Source organism: Hemibagrus wyckioides, linkage group LG01, assembly GCF_019097595.1.
Source record: "Hemibagrus wyckioides isolate EC202008001 linkage group LG01, SWU_Hwy_1.0, whole genome shotgun sequence".
Lineage (NCBI taxonomy): Eukaryota > Metazoa > Chordata > Actinopteri > Siluriformes > Bagridae > Hemibagrus > Hemibagrus wyckioides.
Genome location: NC_080710.1, coordinates 30,596,838 through 30,621,095, shown reverse-complemented (window position 1 = coordinate 30,621,095; position 24,258 = coordinate 30,596,838). Strand labels below are relative to the sequence as shown.

The 24,258-nt window shown below is 38.4% G+C and overlaps 1 protein-coding gene across 1 annotated transcript in view; it reads left to right on the top strand.

Annotated features, from left to right (window-relative positions):
- The window catches only part of gad2 (glutamate decarboxylase 2), a 49,249-nt gene extending 30,145 nt beyond the window's left edge, over positions 1 to 19,104 (top strand). Inside the window, exons 11-16 of the mRNA XM_058402699.1 lie at positions 1,594 to 1,658; positions 3,818 to 3,896; positions 3,980 to 4,129; positions 7,964 to 8,071; positions 9,640 to 9,729; positions 13,019 to 19,104. Of these exons, the coding sequence (XP_058258682.1) occupies positions 1,594 to 1,658; positions 3,818 to 3,896; positions 3,980 to 4,129; positions 7,964 to 8,071; positions 9,640 to 9,729; positions 13,019 to 13,192 (666 nt within the window). The 3' untranslated portion in view covers positions 13,193 to 19,104. The remainder of the gene's footprint in view (positions 1 to 1,593; positions 1,659 to 3,817; positions 3,897 to 3,979; positions 4,130 to 7,963; positions 8,072 to 9,639; positions 9,730 to 13,018) is intronic.
- The last annotated feature ends 5,154 nt before the right edge of the window (positions 19,105 to 24,258 follow it).

Below are 24,258 nucleotides of genomic sequence, written 5' to 3'. Positions count from 1 at the left end.
CTATGATGCTGAGTGTATCTGCTGAGAGTACATGTGATGTGCAGGCTTTGTGAAGTGCTCCATGTGTGCTGTCACTGCTGGCTCATCATCACTGCATTACTCTATCTACTCTGCCAAATATCTGAATATCTGCATCCTGTTGCATTCTCATGACCCTGACCTCAGCTCTGCTGGCTGTTAAACAGATTCACATGGGGAAAAAAAACAATATTCCATTAGCAGAAATTTTGGCTTGCATAAATCAAAATTAAAGAAAGACAAAATACCTGTTTTTGTTTATTTGTATTTCAATAAATATATTAATTTATTTAAATAAATATTAATGTAGTTTAATAGATTAATTTATGTTTTTCTTTTTCAAGAACAGAAAAGAAAATTCGAAGAAATAATTTTTTACATCAAATGCTGTTTTTTCAAATAAATAATTTTCTTTATCACAAATAAAGTTGTTAATGTAGTTTAACAGTTTTTATTTGAGGTGAAGTGAACATTATAAATGACTCACCTTAAAGGAATAATTGAATTTAATAGCTACCAATTACTAGCTATTCTTATTGTGTGTGTGTGTGTGTGTGTGTGTGTGTGTGTGTGTTCTATGCTCTGGAGACCAATGTGATTAATAACAATGGTTTATTGCTGCATTTTCCTGGTGAGACCGGGCTTTATTCCCTGTGGCCATTTCAGCAATTGTGACACACACACACACACACACACACCTTATCACAGAATGGTTTCTACATGGGATTATTATTTTAAGGAAGAGAATCTGTATCAAATTCATGGTCTAAGCATATAATTTTTTTTCTACATGACTCATTTTCAAATTCAATTTCGTAACATTTTCTTTTCTAAAAATCAGAAGGATGTTAAATACAAATCAGAAAAATTCAAATAAAATAAATATATCCATATTTTATGTAAAATAAACAGAAGCTTAATTTTAATGTTGTGAATTGTATTCCTTATTTATTTATTTATTTATTTATTTATTTATTTATTTATTTATTTATTTATTTATATATTATTATTATTTATTTTATTTTATTTTATTTAATATACACATCTGACCTATAGCAAGTCCAAAAAAAATAAACGTAAATTTTCTAAAGATATTCCAGAAAGGAAAAATAAAACAGAACATTTATTTAATGCAATGTGTCATATATTCAGATATATGAAATTCATCTAGAAATAGTTTTCTTAGTTTTTATATATTGTTTTTATAATTCAAATTATAAATTGAACAAATTAATAATTTAATAAATTATAATTGAAATTTAATTATTAAAACAATATTTTTTATTTATTGACTTTGATCATAAATTTGATAATACACCTGTTTTTAAAATAAAAATAAAAAAAAACTTCAGTCAATCAGTCAAATTTATTCATTTATTCCCTCATAAATTTGTGTGCATTAGAGAAGGTGTCTAGGGGATTAGTGTGTACTGAAGCGGTCCTGAGCTGTGGACAGGTAGGTTAATGCATGCTGTGACCCTCAGCCAGCAGACTGGGGAGCGCCGTAGCGCCATGTTAAGCAGTCTTGTTATCCATGTGCTGGAGTGTGTTAATCTCCTGGGTTTTCCTCTGCAGGGCGCCTGGGGAGGAAGTCTGCTCATGTCCCGGAAACACAGGTGGAAACTCAACGGAGTTGAGAGGTCAGAACTTCCTTCACTGTGTAGCTTCTACACTATAAATCTTAAATCTTCCACTCACTATATACAGCGTGTCTACTGTGTATAACACTACTGGCTATTGACCCATGGTGCATATCTAGAACTTTCTATAGGAGTGGCTTGGACAGAACTCCCACAGGTTTATATTAACACGCTAGTTCTAATATGTTATCATTTCTATAGCAACAGATTGGTAAGTTGTCTTTATTTGTCACATATACATTACTGCACAGTGAAATTCTTTCTTTGCATATCCCATCCTTGGAGGGTTAGTGGTCAAAGTGCAGCATCAGCCATGATGCAGCACCTCTGGAGCAGGGGGGGTTGGGGGCCTTGCTCAAGGGCCCAATGGTGGCAGATAGGCAGTGCTGGGGTGTGAACCCTGATCTTCCAGTCAACAACCCAAAGCCTTAACCACTTGAGCTACCACTTAACAATAAAAACTACAAAATATTTCATTGTGTTTGTGATATTTATGGAAGGAGTCTCCATTTTCAGTGCTTTGTAAAACACTTTGTTGCAACAGTAATGCAAGGAAGAAGAGTTACTACTATTATCTCCTATTCCTCAGAGGCCAAAAATATTATTTCCTCCTGTTATATTGTGTCCATGTTGATGATTAGTGTCTTTGTCATGTTCCACTTCACAGTGGAACAGTATTTTGGTTTTTCCTAGCCTACTAGGGGCGATATATTTGTAGAAAAGATCCACATAAATGATATCAAACCTATTTGTGCTCTCATTACTGACAGTGTAATTTAATCCAGGAGCAGGCTCAGATACTCTGCTGCTTTTAAGCACGATTGGATTTGACACGAACGTTATCTTTATAGCTTACGTGTGTGGAATAAATCTGCGTCACTGCACTTGCGAGCCTCAGGGAGAAATCTGGCTTGATTTTGCCATCAGACGGTCAATGTTGACGTCTCTCCCGCTGAGACGTCATGGCCTGCGGCCGAGAGGCGCGTTTCACCTCCGAGACTTTTAGCAGAACAAAAGAAACGTGTAATTGGACTCATGTGACAAGAAAATGTTGACTGTAAGCATACGAGTAGTGGACTAAATATAGCTGGACACACGGACTGACATATTTGCTGATCATCTATATTAGGATTTCACTGTATATAAATTTATTTATTTGTCAACGTTTTGTCGTCTACTAAAGCCCAAAGAATCATGGGTAATTACACTCTTTCTGTCCTACTCCTTTAAAAACTGCTATATTTTAATATAATAATCATAATCATTTAGTTTTTTTTCCATCTAATTACTGGATTATAATTCTCAGGGTTTGAAATCTGAATAAAAGATAACATCATGTTAGATGATCGTTAATTAAATTTTCTTCTGATTCAAATTAATTTTGTTCATTCATTAGTTGCTTTAGTGGTGTGACTATTGCAAAAATTGAAAAGAAATTGTAAAAGCAACCAGAAAAATAGATAGATAGATAGATAGATAGATAGATAGATAGATAGATAGATAGATAGATAGATAGATAGATATTTGAGGTTTTAATTTTTAATTATTTATTTTCTAAGGGAAAAATGCAAAATAAAATTATCAAAAGCATTTTATTTATTTTATATATATATATATATATATATATATATATATATATAAATTATAAAATAAATAAAATGCTATATAGAAAATTTTCTATATATCAGGATGGGGGTCCAAGAACATTTTCTGATTGAAAATGATTATAAAATAAAACTAAAACAAGATTAATCAGTGATTGTTTTTTACATAGAAATGTGTGAATAGCCTCATTTTTTAATATAATTTATTTATTTATTACTATTTAATTTTCATTTTCTTATTCTTTCTCTTCTCATGAGTAGACTATCAGAGAGAAATTCCCGATCGCTTCTAATCATTTTAAAATCTGAAATATTAAATCATGACTGAAATGAAAGCAAAGAAAAGGAAATTAAAGTATTGAATTAAAATATTGAATTAAAGTATTGAATTAAATTATTGAATTGAAGTGTTAAATTGAATTATTGAATTAAATGATTTAATTAAAGAATTGAATTAAAGTATTGTATTAAAGAATTGAATTAAAGTATTGAATTACATTATTGAATTAAATTATTGAATAAATTATTTAAGTCTTTTCATGTGGATGGTTTCAGGGCGAACTCCATGACCTGGAACCCCCACAAGATGATGGCGGTGCCGCTGCAATGCTCGGCTTTGCTGGTCAGAGAAGAGGTGAGGAGCGAGGTTTCCTACATCACCTCCACTCTCGGCTTCTTTAATGTTGGTGTTTGATTCCAGCTGCTTTCTCCATATAGGGTCTGATGCAAAGCTGTAACCAGATGCAGGCGTGTTACCTGTTCCAGCAGGACAAACACTACGACCTGAGCTACGACACTGGAGACAAGGCGCTACAGTGCGGACGCCACGTTGACATCTTCAAACTCTGGCTCATGTGGCGAGCCAAGGTACATACCAACTAGATTCTAACTAATTGTTTGCAATCAGCCACGTCTCTAGTTTTTTTTGTAACGTTAAATAATGCCAATAAAACTGTTTATTACATGCTAATAAGCTAATAATGAAAGCTACAACTCGTATTAGCATAGCAGCTTGTCTCTCACTTTGTGAATGCAGCTCCACTCCTCATCCACATATCCACTGATATCTCAAACCTCTCATTAGCATACAGGAACGTGATTGGCTCTCACCTGATGTGACTCGTTATGACACAATAAGACCCAGTGTCACATGATCAACACTAATCAGAGAGAAACCAGCTGTGTTCCAGAATAATTCACCTGAAGTGGATCCAGCTGAATATGCACATCTTCAGGCAGTGGTAGCATGCCAAGGAGCCATCATCTGCACCTTCCAGGAGCAATTGGCTGCCCTGCAGGCCGCCCATGAGCTACAACATGACCACTGCCTGCCCATATGACCCCCCAGCCCCCATGCAGTGGGTTGGCACACATGGCTCTCCTAGAGAAATTTGATGGCTCTGTGGACAGCTGCCACTGCTTTCTATGACAGTGTGATAAATTCTACCAAGTGTGCCTTCCTTCTGTCACTGCCCACCAGGAGGGATCTCGATTGGGCATCCACCATCTGGGATCACAACCTGCATATGAAAGCTTCCTTCGCTTACTTCTCAGGTTAGATTTGGGAGGTTTTCAAGTACCAGGCGTTGGGGGTGGTGCGACTTGTCTGTACAGCTGCTGGAACGAAGTCAGCAGTGGACTATGCAGTGAAATTTTGTACCCAGGCAGTGCAGAGTAGGTGGAGTGATGTTTCACTTCTGGCCGTATTCTCCGAGGGATTTTGTCCTGCCCTGCAGGCTGAAATGGTGTTTCGGGACACTAACACCTCCATATCTGAGTACATCACCACCAGGGAGGTACAACAGAGAGGTTGGACCGGAGCCGATACAGCTAGAACATGCCCAGGTGTCCCTTGAGAAGTGACGGCGTTGACCCCGCTTCCAGTTGTGAAGGTTTGGGCTACCAGGTCTCGGCTTGCCCCAAAAGGCCTACAATGTCTAAGGTGAGGGAGAACTACTGTCAACATAATTGACCTAATTGTCAACCTAATTGACCTCTATCTTCATCTTCCTACATGGCCCTGCGAGACTCCTCTACGAGTGATGGCCATTGACAACCGCCCCATTTGGAAGGGCCTCATCACGAGACAGACCAGCCCGCTGACCCTCCAAGTCAGACTAGTGTATTTCGAGGAGATTCCATTCTTTGTCATCTCCTCCCCTATCAACCTGATCATCCTGGGCTTTTCCTGGCTCCAGCACCACGACCTGTGTATCCTGGAAGGAGGGGGAGCTAACCTGCTGGTCAACATATTTTATGGACCACTGTCTAAGGAACGTCTTCGCATTGCTACAGTACTCTGTCATGCCACGAGAATACCAAGAGCTACGCGAGGTGTTCAGCAAGGAGAGGTCCATGCAACTCCCTCCCTACAGCCCCCAGGACTGCACCAACGACCGGTTACATAACGAATGTGATGCCACTCAAATGCAAGGTCTATGCTCTCTCCTTGCCCGAATCCAAAGCTATGGAGGACTATATTGAAGGGTACACCGCTGGATACATCCGACCCTCGACCTCTCTGGCGGCAGCTGGCTTCTTCTTTGTCGAGAAGAAGGATAGCGGTTTCCAGCCCTGCATAGATTATAGGGGTCTGAATGTGATAACGGTGTGCTACCCCTGTCCATTGCCACTGGTCTTGGTGACTTCAGAACAACTAAGGGAGGCTCGGATCATCATCAAGCTCGACCTACACAGTGCCTACAAACTGGTACAGATCAGAGAGGGGGGCGAGTGGAAGACGGCCTTCCACACCACTCAGGGGCACTCTGAATATCTATTTGTGCCCTTTGGACTAACAAATGCCCCTGCAGTGTTCCAGAAATTCATTAATAATATTTTCAAGGACATGATTAACCAATACATTATTACCTACATTGATGACATCTTGATCTACTCCACCTCTTATGACGACCATGTCCACCATTTACACATGGTACTCGCTTGGCTGCTGCAGCATCGGCTTTATGAGAAGGCCAAGAAGTGTGAATTCCACAAGTACTCCATCACTTTCCTGGGGAATATCTATATCATCTCTCAGAGAGATCATCATTTTATCATCGGTTCATCTGCAACTACAGTTATATAGCCGATCCATTGACCTCCCTCCTGTGGGGCAAACCAAGGTGACTGCAATGGCTGGAGCAGGTCCATGCACTCTTTGTACAACTGAAGTAGAACTTCACCACAGCACCAATCCTGAGACACCTAGTCCCCAGCCACCCGTTCATCGTCGGGGTGAAAGTCTCCAGCTGCAGGATCAGGGCTGTGCTGTCCCAATGCCATGGGAACCCTGGTAAAGTCCACCCTTGCGCCTACTTCTCCTGGAAGCTGACCCCAGCAGAACTAAATTATGATGTGCAGAACCGGGAGCTTCTATACATCAAGAGGCTCTGGGGGCGCAACACCCGTTTCTGGTGCTGACGGATCATTGCAACTTCAAGTATTCTGCTGTGCTGTTCTTCATGCGGTTCCAGTTCTCAGTCACCTATCATCCAGGAACAAAGAACGGCAAAGCTGATGCCCTGTCATGCCATCATGACTCTGCAAGTACCTCCTCACTGCCAGAGCCCATACTGCCTCCCATACTGATGGAGCCACATGGAGGAGATCCAACAGGCCCAGTCCCAGACAAGCCATCAGCTCCCCATTGGACATCTGGAACCCCTGTTTCCCGCCGGCCCTGGTCTCACTTGGCAGTTGAATTCACCACTGACTTCCGGGACACAGGAGGATACAACAGTATCCCAGTGGTGATCAACCTTTTCTCAAAAGCCTGCCAACTGGTGCTCCTGAAGGGCCTGCCCAAAGCCATGGAAACTGCTACAGTGTTATTCAACTGGGTCTTTCTCACCTATGGGCTTCCAGAGGACATTGTGTCAGATTGAGGGCCTCAATTCACATCTTGGGTCTGGATTGTGTTCTGCATGCACCTGGGGGTCAACGTCAGTCTCAGCTCGGGCTACCACCAATAGTCAAATGGCCAGACAGAAAAGCTGAACCAAAAAAATTGGCCAGCACCTGCGGTTGTACTGTAGCCGCACACAGCAGTGATGGAGTGTGAGTACGAACAAAACTCACACATTTATCGACAGGACTCACCCTGTTCCAATGCATTCTGGGCTACCAGCCACCCCTGTTTCAATGGTCAGGTTAGCCCTCCGGCCCGCCAGCCATGGATGACTGGGTGCGTCGCAGCCAAGAGGTCTGGGAGAGTGCCAATGTCTGTCTGCAGAGGGCCATACAGAGGCAAAGGATCCAAGCAGACCGCCACAGACGCCCACACCAGGTTCCAGGGGGGCCAGCAGGTCTAGCTATCTGCCCAAAATATGAGGCTTAAACTATGATGTCATAAGCTCAACCCATGTTACATCAACTCCATGTGTGTTGTCTTTTGGCTTTTTCCGAGTTTTGGTTTGTGCTTCAGTTTGGTTTGTTCTAGTGTATTGTTTCTCCGGGTTTGACCCTCGTTTGCCTTTCTTTCTTTCTTTCTTTTAATTTAGTTTTCATTTCTCTTATTTATTCTTTAATGCATTCTTACTTTCTTTCATTTATTTTTAGTTTTCTTTCTGTAATTTAGTTTTCACTTTCTTTCTTTCTTTCTTTCTTTCTTTCTTTCTTTCTTTCTTTCTTTCTTTCTTTCTTTCATGTTTATACTCCTGTATTCCTCTCTCTCTCTCTCTCTCTCTCTCTCTCTCTCAGGGCACTATTGGCTTCGAGGCTCAGATAGATAAATGCCTGGAGTTGTCTGAATATCTGTACAACAAGATTAAGGACAGAGAAGGGTACGAGATGGTGTTTGATGGAAAGGCAAGTTCTTACATCTGAAATTTCAATATTTCTTATGTTTTTTATTATTTACTTTTTTTCCTGTAAGAATGAACCCCGGGGTGTGAAATGGTGGTGTGGTGAGCAGCAGCGCTGCAGGAGGTGTTTATATATAAAGTCATGTAGTGTGAAGGCCTTGGCTTTCAGAGTGCAGGGAAGCAGTCCAGCTAATCTAAATGGAAATGATGCTGGTTGGCAGCGCGGCTTCTTCACACAACCGTCAGACTGCACCAGCTTTAGAACCCTGACAGAATCAGAGCAGGACATGGAAAGGAAAGGCTTTTATTTTAAATTTTATTTATTTATTTTTTTTACAAAGACAGCAGAGTGCATTCAGAAATCAGAAATGCTGCAGAAATAATGATAATAATAATAATAAGAAGAAGAAGAAGAAGAAGAAGAAGAATATTGATGATGATAATAATAATAATAATAATAATAATAATAATAATAATAATAATAATAATAATGCCTAGTCGGCTGTGTGAAATAACAGAGCTTTGTGTGTGTGTGTAGTCAGTGTAGTGTGTAATGGCTGCCTCTTACTGGTGCTGCCCTCTAGAGACACACATTAAGGCTGAGTGGCTATAATGGAGTTTAATGTCTCTCTATGAGCTACCTGCTCCACACACACACACACACACACACACACACATACATACACACACACTCCCCCAGTCTGAACAGCCTGTCTTATTGTCTGTGCATGAATTGGTCTTTTGATTGAACAGATTACACGGCAGCTCCAAAAGTGACAGCGACAATTATTCTCATTACGAGGCAGCCATTGAGTGGCGAGGCTAATCATCACACCACCTCCACCTCCACACACACACGCATCTCAATGAGCTGCATGCTTAATGGAGTGATGGATGTGTGTGTGTGTGTGTGTGTGTAGATATATGTTTAGGATTTGGCGTTGAAATGATAAATTGGTCTATATGTTGTTGAAGCTGCTGTGTGTGTGTGTGTGTGTTTGGGGGTGGGGGGGTTTATGGTCGAAATGATGAATTAGTCTTCATTTTGTTTTTGATATTTTGTCTGTGTGTGTGTCTGTGTGTGTGTGTGAGTGAGTGAGTGAGAGAGAGAGAGAGAGAGAGAGAGAGAGAATAAGATTTTGTGTAGATGTGTACGTGTGTGTGTTTGCGAGTATGTTATTTTTGGCCTGTGTGTATGTGTGTGTGTGAGGGGGGTGGGGGGAGATGGTGAATTGGTCATCTTGCTGGTATTGTTTTTTGTGTGTGTGTGTGTATCTTTGTGTGTGAGAGTTTGTGTATGTGTGTGTTTCTGTGTATAAGTGAAGGCGCCGCCGTGTTTGTGTTTGTGTGTGTGTGTGCACGCATATGCGTTTGTGTGTGTGTGTGTATGCATGCATATGCGTTTGTGTGTTTGTGTGTGTGTGTTTGTGTAGATATATGATTGTGTGTATATGTGTGGGCGTGTGTGTGTGTGCACGCATAAGTATTTGTGTGTGTGTGAGTTTTATGGTTAAAATGATAAATTAATCATGTTGTTGTTGTGTGTGTGTGTGTGTGTGTGTGTCCTTACAGCCTCAACACACCAACGTGTGTTTCTGGTACCTCCCGCCCAGCTTGCGCTACGTGGAAGACAAAGTGGAAAAGATGAAGCGTCTCCACAAGGTGAGTTTAAAGGAAAAGGAATTAAAGATCCACCTTCTCATCATTAGTTCAGATATTACACATGCCTCCACTTTCTGTTCTGATGCTTTCGGCTTTGTCCTTCCGTCCATCCGTTTGTCCGTCTGTCCGTTCGTCCATCCGTCTGTCCATCTGTCCATCCTTCCTTCCTTCCTTCTAGTTATCATGTCGTTTCAAGAAAGCCTGACTGAATGTTTGTAGGATTGATACAGAATTCTGACCGTAAGCACTTCAGTAGATTTGGGAACTGATCCATACATGATGAAGGTCACAGCTTTCCTGACTTGTTGGCTGTCGAAAGTCCTGTTTATTTTTATTTCACTGATTCTTTTTAATTAATCACTGCTGAAATGGAGCAGAGTGTTCCACAGAATCAACTTTCTCAAAACAGTCCTTAATTTAATTGGTGCATTTTTATTTATTTATTATTTTTATTATTATTTTATTATTTATTACATTTGCTTCTTACATTAATACTTTTAAATTTAGTGTAAAAACCTATTTTAATTCTATAGCATTAAAACAAAACACTTTTTTTTATTATTATTAATTATTGTTTTTATTATTATTAGTAGTAGTAGTGGTAGTAGTAGTAGTAGTAGTAGTAGTAGTAGTATTGTACTGCAAATAATAATAATAATAACATCTCTATTTTGATAACATTGCATCTGGTTTTATGGCACTTTTGTCTCCGGTTGCTTTAAATGTGCTTCATAAATTATTTTGAAATGAGATAAGATAAGAAATAATAAAATATTTTTAATTTATTAAATAAATTGAAATCTAAATGCCAGTAGAAGTAAAATACCATGAGGTAAAATAAATACACATGCTTTTTGATGTAACTTAAAGAAACAAACAAACACATTATTTATCATCATTGTCATAGTTTCTAGTTATATGATAAATATAAAAATAAATAAACAATAAATTATGACAACAATAATGCTAATATTAAAAAGATACATCCAAAAATACATCATCATCATAATCATTATAATAAAAAATAACCATAATAATAGTAATAATAATAATATTTTATTATTAGTAATATTATTATTATTTTTTAAATTATTATTATTTATTCCCCAAATAGCAACTTGCACTTTTTAGCCTTACACTTTTTACTTTATGACTAAATAATATATTGTGCATTTTATACAATAATAGTTAGATGCCGTGTTTTTTAACACATACTAAATGTTATATGTTAAATAAATTGAACATGGCACAAAATTAACAGCAACCAGAAACCTAGGGGTTCTTTTCTGCATCATTGTATTGATTTCTACACACATCTTATAGAAAGTAAAATACAGTCGATCGGAGAGATTAATCAGAGATAGCAAATGAGTCGGAGAGTTTTTAATTCTGCACTGATTTTTGTTTTTGTAGACAGATGAAAGCTGACAGCGAGCAGCACTTTCTCCGATCATCAGTTCTACCCAAGCCAGAGCTTTGTGTCATGAGTTTTGTGATTTGAAGAGATAATGTTGTCACTGCAGCGTAGCAGGCGCTCGTTAAATGGAAAAGCAATGTGGGGAAAAATAGAGGCCGGGGTTTTCAGAAAGGACCCGAGTCACATATCAAAGACAAAAACCACCTACTCTCGCTTTTTCTGTAGACGAGAAAAGACCCAGAGTCGCATTTCTGTCAGAAGTGTTTAAACAGCTGCCAGGGATGAAAAGCGACATGAGACATCCATACAGAATAATTTACTTTCAGCAGGACATTGCTAGATTCCTCTCCTCCTGCACGTCTCTCTGCAGATATAACGCATGTCCGCTGCTAAATTTAGCCTCTGGAGCCTCACGCTTGTTGCTTTGCCAGACGCAGCTGTCCTGAATCAACGGAATGGTCCTGGACTCTGATGGAAAGACCAGACGATCAGTCAATAACCTCAGCCTCAAAACATCACCCATCTCCATCACTGTCACTGCTCAAAGGGGAAAATAAGCACCGCTTTAACTCACAAAGTCACCTTCTGTAAAGATAAACATCTTTAAACTCTTTAGAAACTTTCAAGATTGGTCTTTCAGGTCTGGTGAAGGTTAGTATGTCCCAAGGGATTAGTGACTGGAATTTCAGTCTCTAGAAGAAGGCAGTAATTGCTGTTAAATGCCAACTCGAATCTGATTGGTCAGGAGGACTGGACTTGATTCATTTCCAATGACAGCAGCTCTGACGTTAATATGTTTCTATAGTAACACCATATGTACATGGACTTGGTGGCACTGTGGACACAACACGAGATTATGAGACGTTGATTAACGTTTATGGAAGGAGTCTCCAGTGTCTTTTTAAAAAATGGACCTTTGAGTCATTTTTAATACTCTGTTGTGGCCATGTTGATTGACATTTACATTTACGGCATTTGGCATACACCTTTATCCAGAGTAACCACATCCACTACTAAGCTACAACATCCACCACTAAGCTTCCACATCCACCACTAAGCTTCCACATCCACCACTAAGCTACAACATCCACCACTAAGCTTCCACATCCACCACTAAGCTACAACATCCACCACTAAGCTTCCACATCCACCACTAAGCTTCCACATCCACCACTAACCTACTACATCCAGCACTAAGCTACCACATACACCACCAAACAACCACATCCACCACCAAGCTACCACATACACCACCAAACGACCACATCCACCACTAAGCTTCCACATCCACCACTAAGCTTCCACATCCACCACTAAGCTTCCACATCCACCACTAACCTACTACATCCAGCACTAAGCTACCACATACACCACCAAATGACCACATCCACCACAAAGCTACAACATCCAACACTGAGCTACTATATCCACCACAAAGCTACAACATCCAACACCAAGCTACCATATCCACCACAAAGCTACAACATCCAACACCAAGCTACCATATCCACCACAAAGCTACAACATCCAACACTAAGCTTCCACATCCACCACTAAGCTACCACAACAACCACTAAACTACCACACACACCACTAGATAGATAGATAGATAGATAGATAGATAGATAGATAGATAGATAGATAGATAGATAGATAGATAGATAGATAGATAGATAGATAGATAGATAGATAGATAGAACTTTGTTGTCATTGCAAAGTACAGGTAAATACATAGCAACGAAATGCTGTTTAGCATCTACCAGAAGTGCAAATAGTAGAAATTGTGCAAATTGTGCACTAAGCTTCCACAACCACCACTAAGCTACTACATCCACCAAATTGAGAGAAATACTCTTGCCTCTTCTTCCTCAGGTTGCTCCTACGATCAAAGCTCGGATGATGGAGTACGGGACAACCATGGTCAGCTACCAGCCTCAAGGAGACAAAGTCAACTTCTTCCGCATGGTCATCTCCAACCCGGCCGCCACCTTTGAGGACATCGACTTCCTCATTGAAGAGATCGAGCGCCTCGGACAGGACCTGTAATGTCCCGGCGTCTTTGTACAAAATATTTGTTGTGAATGTACGGTAATTTCTTGCTATTTTTTTTCCTCCTATTCTTCAAAGTCTACTATAGGTGAATATGTTTAACGTCAAAAAGTCCATATTTAAGTATCGTAGCACCATCGTGGACATCTTGGTTCGAAACCCTGTAGAAGTGTTAATGTCCGCTCCTGTCTGTTAGCGTGAGCTTTACATGTGTGGTGTGAGCGTGAAGAATTACTTGCTTCAATCCTGTGCAATAGGCCACAGTTTATAGCCAATCTAACTGACCAGATATTCTAAGTGCCAGTCATCACCATAAAGCTATGAGATTTATTTATAGAGATGTATAAGAGAGAGAGAAAGAGAGATAGAGAGAGAGCACTTTCTCAGTATTGCCTTTACAATCACAGGCAGCATTTGAGTGTAATTGAGTAGAGAATACAAAAGAAGATACAGGGTTGCAGGGTTTTTAGCCATATAGTGTTTAATTCCTGTTTGAGAACAACTCTCATGTTGTTTTGAACCTAGCATGGGATGTACAGAAGCTTTACTTAGAATGGTTTGATAGTAGGAGTAGACAAAAATGTAGAAATGTGTTATATCTAGAGCAGGAGGAAGAGCAGATGCGAGATCTGATGCTGGCTGAACCAAAAGATCTTTTAATCTTTAAATCTAGAGCAATTAAGCACAATTTGTAGAGATTATTCTGAACAGCATAAAGCACTTATTCTAGAATGGATGGATGGATGGATGGATGGGTGGATGGGTGGATGGATGGATGGATGGATGGATGGATGGATGGGTGGGTGGATGGATGGATGGATGGGTGGATGGATGGATTAAGGGTGGCTGGCTGGCTGGATGGATGGATGGAGAATCCAATAAGACTGCCAATTAAGGTCAAATTATTACCATCAGAAAAAAATGAAGCCATTTAAACCATCAGCATCATCATTATCATCGTCTCCCACTTATCCGGAGCCAAGTTGTGGGGCAGCAGTCTAAGCAGGGATGCCCAGACTTCCCTCTCCCTAGACACTTCCTCCAACCCTTCCAGGGGAATTCCAGGGTGTTCCCAGGTCAGCCAAGAGACATAGTCCCTCCAGCATGTCCTGGGTCTTCCCCGGGGTCTCTTCCCAGTGGGGCATGCCTGGGAAAACCTCCCCAGGAGTCCAGGAGGCATCCGAAACAGATGCCTGAGCCACCTCAATTGGCCCCTTTCGAGGTGGAGGAGCAATGGCTCTACTCCGAGCTCCTCCCGGGTGACAGAGCTCCTTACCCAATCTCTAAGGGAACGCCCCGCCACCCTAAGTAATCTTGTCCTTTCAGTCATGACCCAAAGCTCATGATTGACTGGTAAATCGAGACCACAACAGACCAGGACATAGACCGCATAACTGCTGCAACTGCACCAATCTGTCTGCCATTTAAACCAATGCAAACTACTTAAGAGCTAAAGAAATTGGAGGCTTGCAATGTCATAAAAAATACAATTACTTTTTAAGCACAATTACATTTATGGCATTTAGGAGACGACTTACACGTATCTCATTTGGTTTAGGGTTAAGGATTTTGCTTAAGGCCCCAGTTTGGTGTTCCTGGGATTTGAACTCGCAACCTTCTGATCAGTAGCCAAACATCTTCACCACAGTAGCAAAAGAAAGGTTTTAATGGTTCATAAAAACACATCCAGATGTTTATTACTCTCAAAGAAAGTGCTTCAGCCTTTAAGCCCTATTCAGATGGGATTAGTTTTAATCCGAGTTATTCCTGGAGCATCTGTGGAATTGTAATCCTGTATGTCAGTCATTTTTGACAAAGATTATGCCATATTTTAACGCCAGGACATGTTGATACAAATTCTGGTATATTCTGGAAAATTTTGTTGTACTTTTTCATCACTATAAAGACACACCAAGATGTGCCCCTTTCTTTCAGCCAAGTTAAAAAGCTATAACGATAAAATATAGCTGATATCATGATAGCTCATGGATGGATGGATGGAAGGTTTGTTGGTTGGATGATTGGATGGATGGATGGATGGATGGATGGGCTTGGATGGTTGGTTAAATTAATGGATGGATGGATGGAAGGTTTGTTGGTTGGTTGGTTGGATGGATGGATGGATGGATGGGTGTTTGGATGGTTGGTTAAATAGATGAATGAATGTTTGGTTGGATGGTTGGTCAAATGGATGAATGGATGAATGGATGGAGGGTTGGTTTTTTTGGGTGGATGGTGCACCTGCCTTACTACTGCTTACAACCACAAGTCATAAGTCCTTTTGGTGCAGTCAGCTCCTACAGATCCTCTGCAGCCATGAAAGAAGGCTAAAATGTCGGCATAGAAGACTTTAAAACAGAAAGAAGTGTAAAAAACAAAACTAAACAAGAGCTTGTAGTTGTACAGTGTCCTTGTGTACCCTGAAATGCTATTATTATTATTATTATTATTATTATTATTATTATTATTATTAGTAGTAGTATTATTATTATTACAACCTGAGTCCGTACCTACTATAGGACAGGGAGTAAAGTGTCTCTTTATGGCTAGATGATGTCACTGATGGATATCTGTACTTCCTGTCTGAGAGTGTTTGTCTACAAATAGCTTAAAGAAAGCCGAGGTGTAAAATCCGGAGCAAAGCGTTTGTATCCAGAACACAAAAGACTTTTCTAGAACAGGAACAGGAACAGACAGCATTCATCTTAAGTTTAAACAGGTTCTTACGAAGAGCCGAAATGTTAATAAATAACCTGGTAAGTGTAGAGTAGGTTTAAGTGTGTGAGGTCTGTATGTTTAGCAGACAGCACTAAATACCAATAGATCTTAACATACACACACACACACACACACACACACACACACACATATATAAATATAAATATATGTACGCAGGCGCAAAGCGATGAAACATTTCATTCTTATCGCAGGATCAGTGATCTGTTCCTGTGAATAATCCACACTCTCATACATTAGCATGTAGTGTACTGTAGTGATTTAGTGTTAGATTTAAATCAAACTATAGCGATGAAGCAAAATATTAGCAATATTGCTAAGTCCATGCACTTAGACCAAAATGTATTTAAAGACGTTTCATAGTTTAAGCTGAAAACGGTTAGTGATATCGCTAAAATCGAATCAGATAAGCTAATGATAGATAATGAAGACTCTGGATATTCCACTGCCACACCAGCAGAGGGTGCACTCACTCACTCACTCACTCACTCGCTACACTACCAATTCTCACCATAGTACTTTCTGTTTACTTCCCGGTTTTTGTTAGTTATGAAGTCTTGCCAATTCTCGCGCACGAAGCCATGTCAGAGCTGATTAGCGTTTTTGTTTATCAGAATTATCTGTCGGACATGGGGAATCTGATTGTCTGGGGTTTTATTTCTTACCTCTTCCATCCTTGTGGATGTATGGATCCAAATATCATTTCTTTATCCGAGTCTCAGAAGATTTTGCTGTAGATACAGCCATAGCCTGTGAAAGTCAGTCACTGAGAGATCAAGCTCAACATCTTCACCAGATAACAGCTAGCACTCTGGAGGAATTCATCAAAACATGGATCCGCTAACCCAGGACGTGTCTCAATCAGCTCCTTAGTTCAGTACTCAAAGCTCTAACCAGGAAGTCGGACATTTTACTTCTGTCTCTGAAGAAAAATCCCACAACGCACCGCAAAAACCAGGGAGCATCGATGCTCATTATCTTCCTTTACTGGAAACCTGGACGTTAGAAAAACTCTTCATCTACAAACGTAAGTAGCTTCTTATGGTTTTTTAGCGATTTGTAACTTTATTTGACGATCGTTTGAGTCTAAAGACTTTCAAGTTTAAATAATCCACTAGCTAGCCAACGATCCTGCCTGAAGTGGATTATTTTTAAAAAATTCTTACACAACCTGAAAAACATAGCATCTAGAGAGCTGATTGAGATGCTCCCCGAGTGTCCAGCCCTATCCTGGACATCAACTCACACAAATCTTGCTTAGCACAACCTTAAAAAAACAAAGCACAAGGCACATTAGCAATAACAAGGATCCGGACGTGAAGATTATTGAGACTTCGCAATAAATATATATGTGAATATAGGTGCAATATAAAACCATGAAGTAACCAGCAAGCCCCAGTGAGAGTGACCTCTGGTGGTGGGGAGGATATCCAGTGTCTTGGTTACTCGATAATTAATCACCATAGCACTTAGTGTAACATCTGTGAGGTTTTCCATGAACATTCAATCAAAAAAATTATCTGTAAATGGACTTCTTGCCTAAGCACATATCGATGTGAATACATCCATGTACTGTATATAAAAGAGTCTATTTGTGAGGTAAAATATTATTTTCTCTATTCAAATAATAATGTAATTGTAATACTATATATATATATATATATATATATATATATATATATATATATATACTCATTCTGCTTGTGTATACATGATTTATGTGTATATTTATCTGTGAGGAAACAGGCTTTACTTTTACGTTTGCTACGAACAAAAAATAATCTTTTGGACTCCAGTGAAGTGAAATTCCAGTGAAATTACGGAAAGCCATTTCCCAACCGAAGTCGGTTATCTTTGTGCCCAAGTGATCTACTTGACATTATGTGCCGATATGTAATTTTTGTGCGTTTGTAACTGTACTGCCTTAGTATTTATCGCTGGTATTGTCTCGTTCTCCACACAGGGAACTTTGTGCACTTTAGATTTCCTGTAAGTCCAGTGGATGTTCATAGTTTTAACGGTTTTGATGAAACTGTGATTCGTCTGAATGTGTCCATGTTTTTTGGATTGGGGTGAAAAGTCATGTGTGATGTTTTAAATCTGCTCGAATTTGCATTTGTAACCTATTCGCTAAACACATCGATGCTACCTGTATGTATCCTTAACATGTACAATGAATGATTTTCCTCAGTTTGATTTTCACGGAGGTATGTATGTATGTATGAATGTATGTACTGTATGTAAGGTCTGTCCTCGTTCTGAATCAGTGTCATGAAGCCGTAGCATCCCGGGCACATTCTTTATGTTGTCTCTTTGGTTTCCTCTGCTGCTACTGTCGCTGCCGCTGCTCCTGCTGTTGCTCTCGGGCCTGCGAGTCTTTGCATGTGCATGAATGCCTTGTTTTTTCCGAGCCTGTGATGTACAAATATTTACCCAAATATCTACCGTGTGATAGTCTTAGTGCTGAACGTATAGCTTCGCTTTAAATGTAGTGCTTTGTCGCTAGCTTGATGGCTCTGTGTCGTAGTGTCGCTTCGAAACATATTTATCCGCTAAGCTAGCATGCTCTGTGTTGCTAGAAACCGTCTGCTTCTGCGATTCTGATCTCTATCTCTCTGTCTTTCGCTCTATCGTCGTCTCTTATATTAGTGTGTGTAGATCTCCGGCATGCCTATATATAAATATATACATATATGTAGTCTTAATCCTTCCCTTTACTGCTTTCTGTCTTCCTTTTCCTCTTCCTCTTTTCTCTTTCTGGCTAAAGCTTTGCCCCTGCAAGCAGCATTCAGACCTTTAAGGGCAGTGCACGCTCACTCTTTAGCAGCTCAGTGCCCCGAGGAACAAACGGCTAGACCTTACATGAGCTTTATCTTCATCCGACCGGACAGGGTCAACATCGTTACATTGGTTAAAGCTAATGTGAGTGTCTGTAATTTGAATTCTGAGGACGTTTGTATGCCAGTGTGTCGAAACAAATTTCCTTCAGCCTCCAGTTCTCTTGAAAATTGACTGTATGTGACTGGAAATCAGGAATAAACATTCTTGTGAAAAAAAAAACCATCGTTCTGATCTGCAAGTCATTTGTGAGGATGTATGTTTTTACATTTTCGCCAACTAGAGTCGAGGCGTCGTTCCTGTTGAACTGAATCTGCGAGGATAACACTGCTAATAAAGACTCGAAATCACTTTGTGTCCTCTCACATCTTCAAAAACGTCTCCATCCATGTGGAAAAACAGAAAAAAATACACAAGAAAGCATTCATGCCTGGTAGATGCTGAGAATATTTCATTAACTGCTATGTAAAATGCCTTGGGAATAAAATCAAGAGCTTTGTATTGAGCAATAAACAAAACATGGGGGAAAAAAAACACCAAAAAGGCTAAAAAAAATAAATAAAAATAAACCTTAAACACTGAAATGGAGCTCGTGTTTAAATGTTTATATTTTAACATTTTATAAATGTTTATATTTTAAGAATAATATTTGAAAATTAATCATCTGATGTTTCACACTCTACATTCCTAAACGCCGTCTTCTAATTTAAATCCGACGCACGGCCGCTTTAAATAACGTCTCGTCTCACGCTTTCACTTTTATCAGTGAGGTTAAAAAGTTCAGGTCTGTTCTTCTGCACCCGAGCAGGTCCTGTTATCTTTCACAGCTTTATCATCTTTTTTGCTCTTTTTAAGTTAAGACAGACGTTCGTTCCTCGATATCCGACTTCCGCTAATGTTTCAGCGTGACGTATTTCCCCCTCGCTACGGCGCGCACTTCCGTGATGTCGGGTGTTTTGCCTCCTGACTCTATCTACCGAGTCGTTTTTGTTAAGTGTCGCTACGTCCTGGTTTTCACCTGATATGAGGCACAGAGGCGCTGCTCAGTTTCTGATTGGTTGTCTGTTGCTAAGCGACTAGCCGTAACATTCTACCAGCGCAGGGTTTCACACTGTAACACCTCCAGCACCGTGATGTGGAGTTAACACTGGAAAAGCCGCTGATCCTGATTCAGAGCAGAGTCTCATAACCCGTATGTTTTCATAAACTGATACTGTTATAAAGCACTGACACTGGAGACTCTAATGAAATTAAATGAAAATAAATTTCATTTAATAATTTCATTCATTCATTGTCTATACCCGTTTATTCCTAGGATTCCCAGGGTCACGGGGGTCTGCTGGAGCCTATCCCAGCGCACATAGGGCGAAAGGCAGGGGTACACCCTGGACAGGTCTTAATAATTTCATGTCTTTCATAATGTATAGTTCTTGTCTTTCTTCTTTTCGTTTTTTTTCTTTTCTTTTCTTATCTTTTCTTTTTGTTTTCTTTGCTTTCCTTTCTTTACTTTTCTTTATTTTTTTCTTTCTTTCTTTCTGTTTTCTTTCTTTTCATTTCTTTTCTTTCTTTCCTTTCTTTTTTCTTTTCTTTATTTATTCTTTGCTTTGCTTGTTTTGTTTTCTTTTCCTTACATTTCTCTTCTCTTTCTTTTTTCCTTTGCCTTCTTTTCTTTATTTTTCTTGTCTTTTCTTTTTTCGTTTCTTTTCTTTTCTTATCTTTCTTTTCTTTTTTCTTTTCTTTCCTTTTCTTTCTGTTCTTTTCTTTTTTCCTTTTTTTCTTTTCTTTTCTTTGCCTTCTTTTCTTTATTTTTCTTTTCTGTTCTTTTCTTTTCTTTTCTTTTCTTTTCTTATGTTTCTTTTCTTTTTTCTTTTCTTTCCTTTCTTTTCTTTTCTTTTTTTCTCTTTTCTTTCTTTTTTCTTCTCTTTTCTTTTCTCTTTTTTGTTTTTTGTTTCTGTTGTTTTATGCAGCATCAGGGTCCTGGAGAACTGTTGTTTAATTTCACTGTGTACTGTGTCAGCTATATATGGTTGAAATGACAGTGAAAGCTTCTTTTCTCTTCTCTTCTCTTCTCTTCTCTTCTCTTCTCTTCTCTTCTCTTCTCTTCTCTTCTCTTCTCTTCTCTTCTCTTCTCTTCTCTTCTCTCCTCTCCTCTCCTCTCCTCTCCTCTCCTCTCCTCTCCCCCATGCAGTAGTATGTGTATCACATGTATATTGTCTGTCTTTCGCATTAGGAGGTTAGACACTGGACGCAGGATAAGCAGCACTCTCATTTTATTTCAGCAGGAAGATAAAAGCACTTCATATCCACTCGTAGAACCCAAACTCAGCTCTTCAGCACATTTCAGTGAAATGTCAGCATGTTCTCTGAGAGGTAAATGGGCTCCTGGGCCTCAGATGATGCTTTTATGTGCAACTTCAGTTTGTTTGTCACGAATAGAAGCAGTTCAGAGCCGAGGCACTTCTGTGAAGAGGGTTGGACTTTGTCCAGAGTCCAGATTTTCCTTCAAATATTTTTTCAGCCTGGTTTTTAACTTTTGCAGAGAAGTCACATGACTTATTACATCATCACATAATCATTTCCATGTGGTTTGTAAACACTTCACGTTATTTAGTTGTATATCACTTTTTATTAAATACTTAATGAATTAATTAATTTATTATTTTATTACTTACTTACTTTAGTTATGTATGTATGTATTTATTTATTTACTTACTTACTTATTTTCACATGACATTTCTGCATAAATTATTATTTCCATGTGATATTTTACCTCATAATTTACCTGGTAATTTACATTTAGGATTTTTACTTTTCACACATGATTGATTCACTTTTCAAATCAGATTTTTTTCACCCAAATTATTTATTTTTACACATGATTTTTACACAATTTGCTTTCCTACTGAATTTGATATTCACTCATAATTAATTCACTTTTTCACTTTTTTTCTTTTTTGTTTTACTCAAATTATCTATTTTGGGATGTGATTTTTCAAATGTAAACATGATTTAACAGGAGTTTTAACTTTTAACTTTTTTTACACACAGTTCTGTTTGTTGACACAATTCATTTATTTTTTACCTATTTTAAAGGTTTTTTTTGACACAATGCATTTATTTTCATGATATTGAATATTTTTCACATTAAAGAGGTAAAAATGTTCAGTTTTCACATACATGTTTTAAATGATTTGTTTACTTTAACATGACTTTTTTTTACCCATGATTCAATTTTTCACGTTTGGTTTTTATACCAGATTTTTAAAAATTTTCCACGATTCATTTTCCTCATTGTATTTATTTATTTATTTATTTTTTTACAATATTTAATTGTGATATTACATGATATATTTTTTGCACATTTATTTTCACATAATTGCTCTTTCACTATTTTTTCAGCTTTTCATTAAATGAATAATTCTTTTACATGATCGTATTGTTCACATGATTAATTTAAGGGCATAATAAGGACATAAATGCACCTTCACATGACTCACACCAACCCTGTGAGGAATGATGAACTTTTGTAATAAACCATGAACTTCTGTAATAAACCATAATGGTAAAAAGACTTCAGATTTCAGTTAAAGTCCATTTGCACATAGGATTCAGTTCAATTTATTTGTATAGCGCTTTTAACTATGGACATTGTCTCAAAAGCAGCTTCACAGAAGTATAGAAACATAGAAGGAAATATATATATATATATATATATATATATATATATATATATATATATATATAAATATAGTTTAAATTAAAGTTACTGTTTAAGTTAAAGTCAAGAAACCTTGAGAGGAACCAGACTCAGAAGGGAACCCCATCCTCATTTGGGGTGACACTGGACAGTAAATAATGGAACTGTAACTAAATAATGTCCTTTCTACAACAGCAACCATGAGCTCTTAGGTCAGTTCAAAGCTATGAATCCATATGAAACCTTGTGGTTTGGATCAACATTACTTTTGTTTTTATTACAGACGTCCTTGATATACTGGTTTGGCGTTGACTTTTCAAATCATTCCTCTCTGTTTTGCTGAAATGAATGACACCATGTTCGATGTTCAGGGCGTTTTAGAATCCAGACGCAATCATCAAAATTGCCGTCATTACACACATGACTCTCTGGTCTGTGAAATCAGCATGGATTGGGATGGATTGGGATGGATTCCTCTCAGCTCTGATCTGATCCTGCTTCTGCCTCCGCCTCCAGGGGGCGCTGCTGTCCTCTCAGGATTTCGCTACACCAGCATGAATTTATTTATTTATCTATTTTTACCCTAGATCAGCTCTAAAAATCATCGTCCTTATATAGAAGTAGTTCATTACCTCGGCATTACGTTAAGTCATTTTCTGAGTGCTTACAGATTCGTTCTCATTGCACTACTAACATTACATGTGTTTGTTTTTCATCCTCATCCCTGAGCTTCTTCCTGGAAAAAAGAAGAACCCCAAACACTTCCAGATGTTGTCACATCTTTTTCCTTTCGGATTATTTTTAATCCTTTCAAGGTCTTTCAAAGCACCAGCTGCTGACTTAACCCTCAAGTATTAAAGTATGAGAGTGCAGTGTGATGTCCTGTGGTTTAAGGGCTAGTGTGTGTGTGTATTTTAATGAAGTTCATTTATATTTATTTGTTTATTTCAAACGAAGCTGTATAAGTAGTAACGAAAACTATCCGTTAGAAAATTATCCACTTTGTCAGATGTGGGTGTGGCCTGTCCAGCAACTTGACTAGCCTTGCAATATAGCAAAGAAAGCTAACTCTAACTCTACTAGCGATACACAATCACCTGAGGCACTGTCGATCTCTGCTGCTTTTTGAATATGAAGATAAAACCATGATTTTTAAGAATTTCTTCCTTTTTTGTGCATAAAAAAATGTTAAATTTCAGTAAGGAGCTAAAGAAAAGTCGCACCACTCATGCCCTAGGCTTGTTCTAAGGAGTCGTTCATGCCCGTTGTTTGGATTTGTCTTAAATTTCAATAGAATTTCCCAATTCAGTCAATTCAAGCTTTGAATTTTTGCACAGAAAAACAAATAATCAGATGTTGCTTTGTTGCTTGCATGAGTAAATGATCTCAATTATTTCTTTCCAATCTTTTTTTATTTTGTAATGTCTCTAGATATTTAACAAGACATTGGATATGAAGATAAAACCATGATTTTGAAATATTTCCTTCTTTTTGGTGCGTCAAAATTTCAGTTAGAGTGGGGAACCGAAGAAAAGTCGGACCACACGTGACACAGGCTTCATCTAAGGATATATTCAAGCCAGTTGTTTGGATTTATCACTACTGTGTTGCAGTAATTTGTCTCAAAAATATCAGTAGAATTTTAAAAATGTATAAAAAAAATGTTTCAATTTAGGTTTATCAAGCTTTTTATTATTTTTTTATCTCTTTAATTAAGTTATCCCTTTTTATTTTTTAATTAATCCCTTTCTAGTTTTTAAATTCATCTCTTTATTTTTTTTTTACATTTATC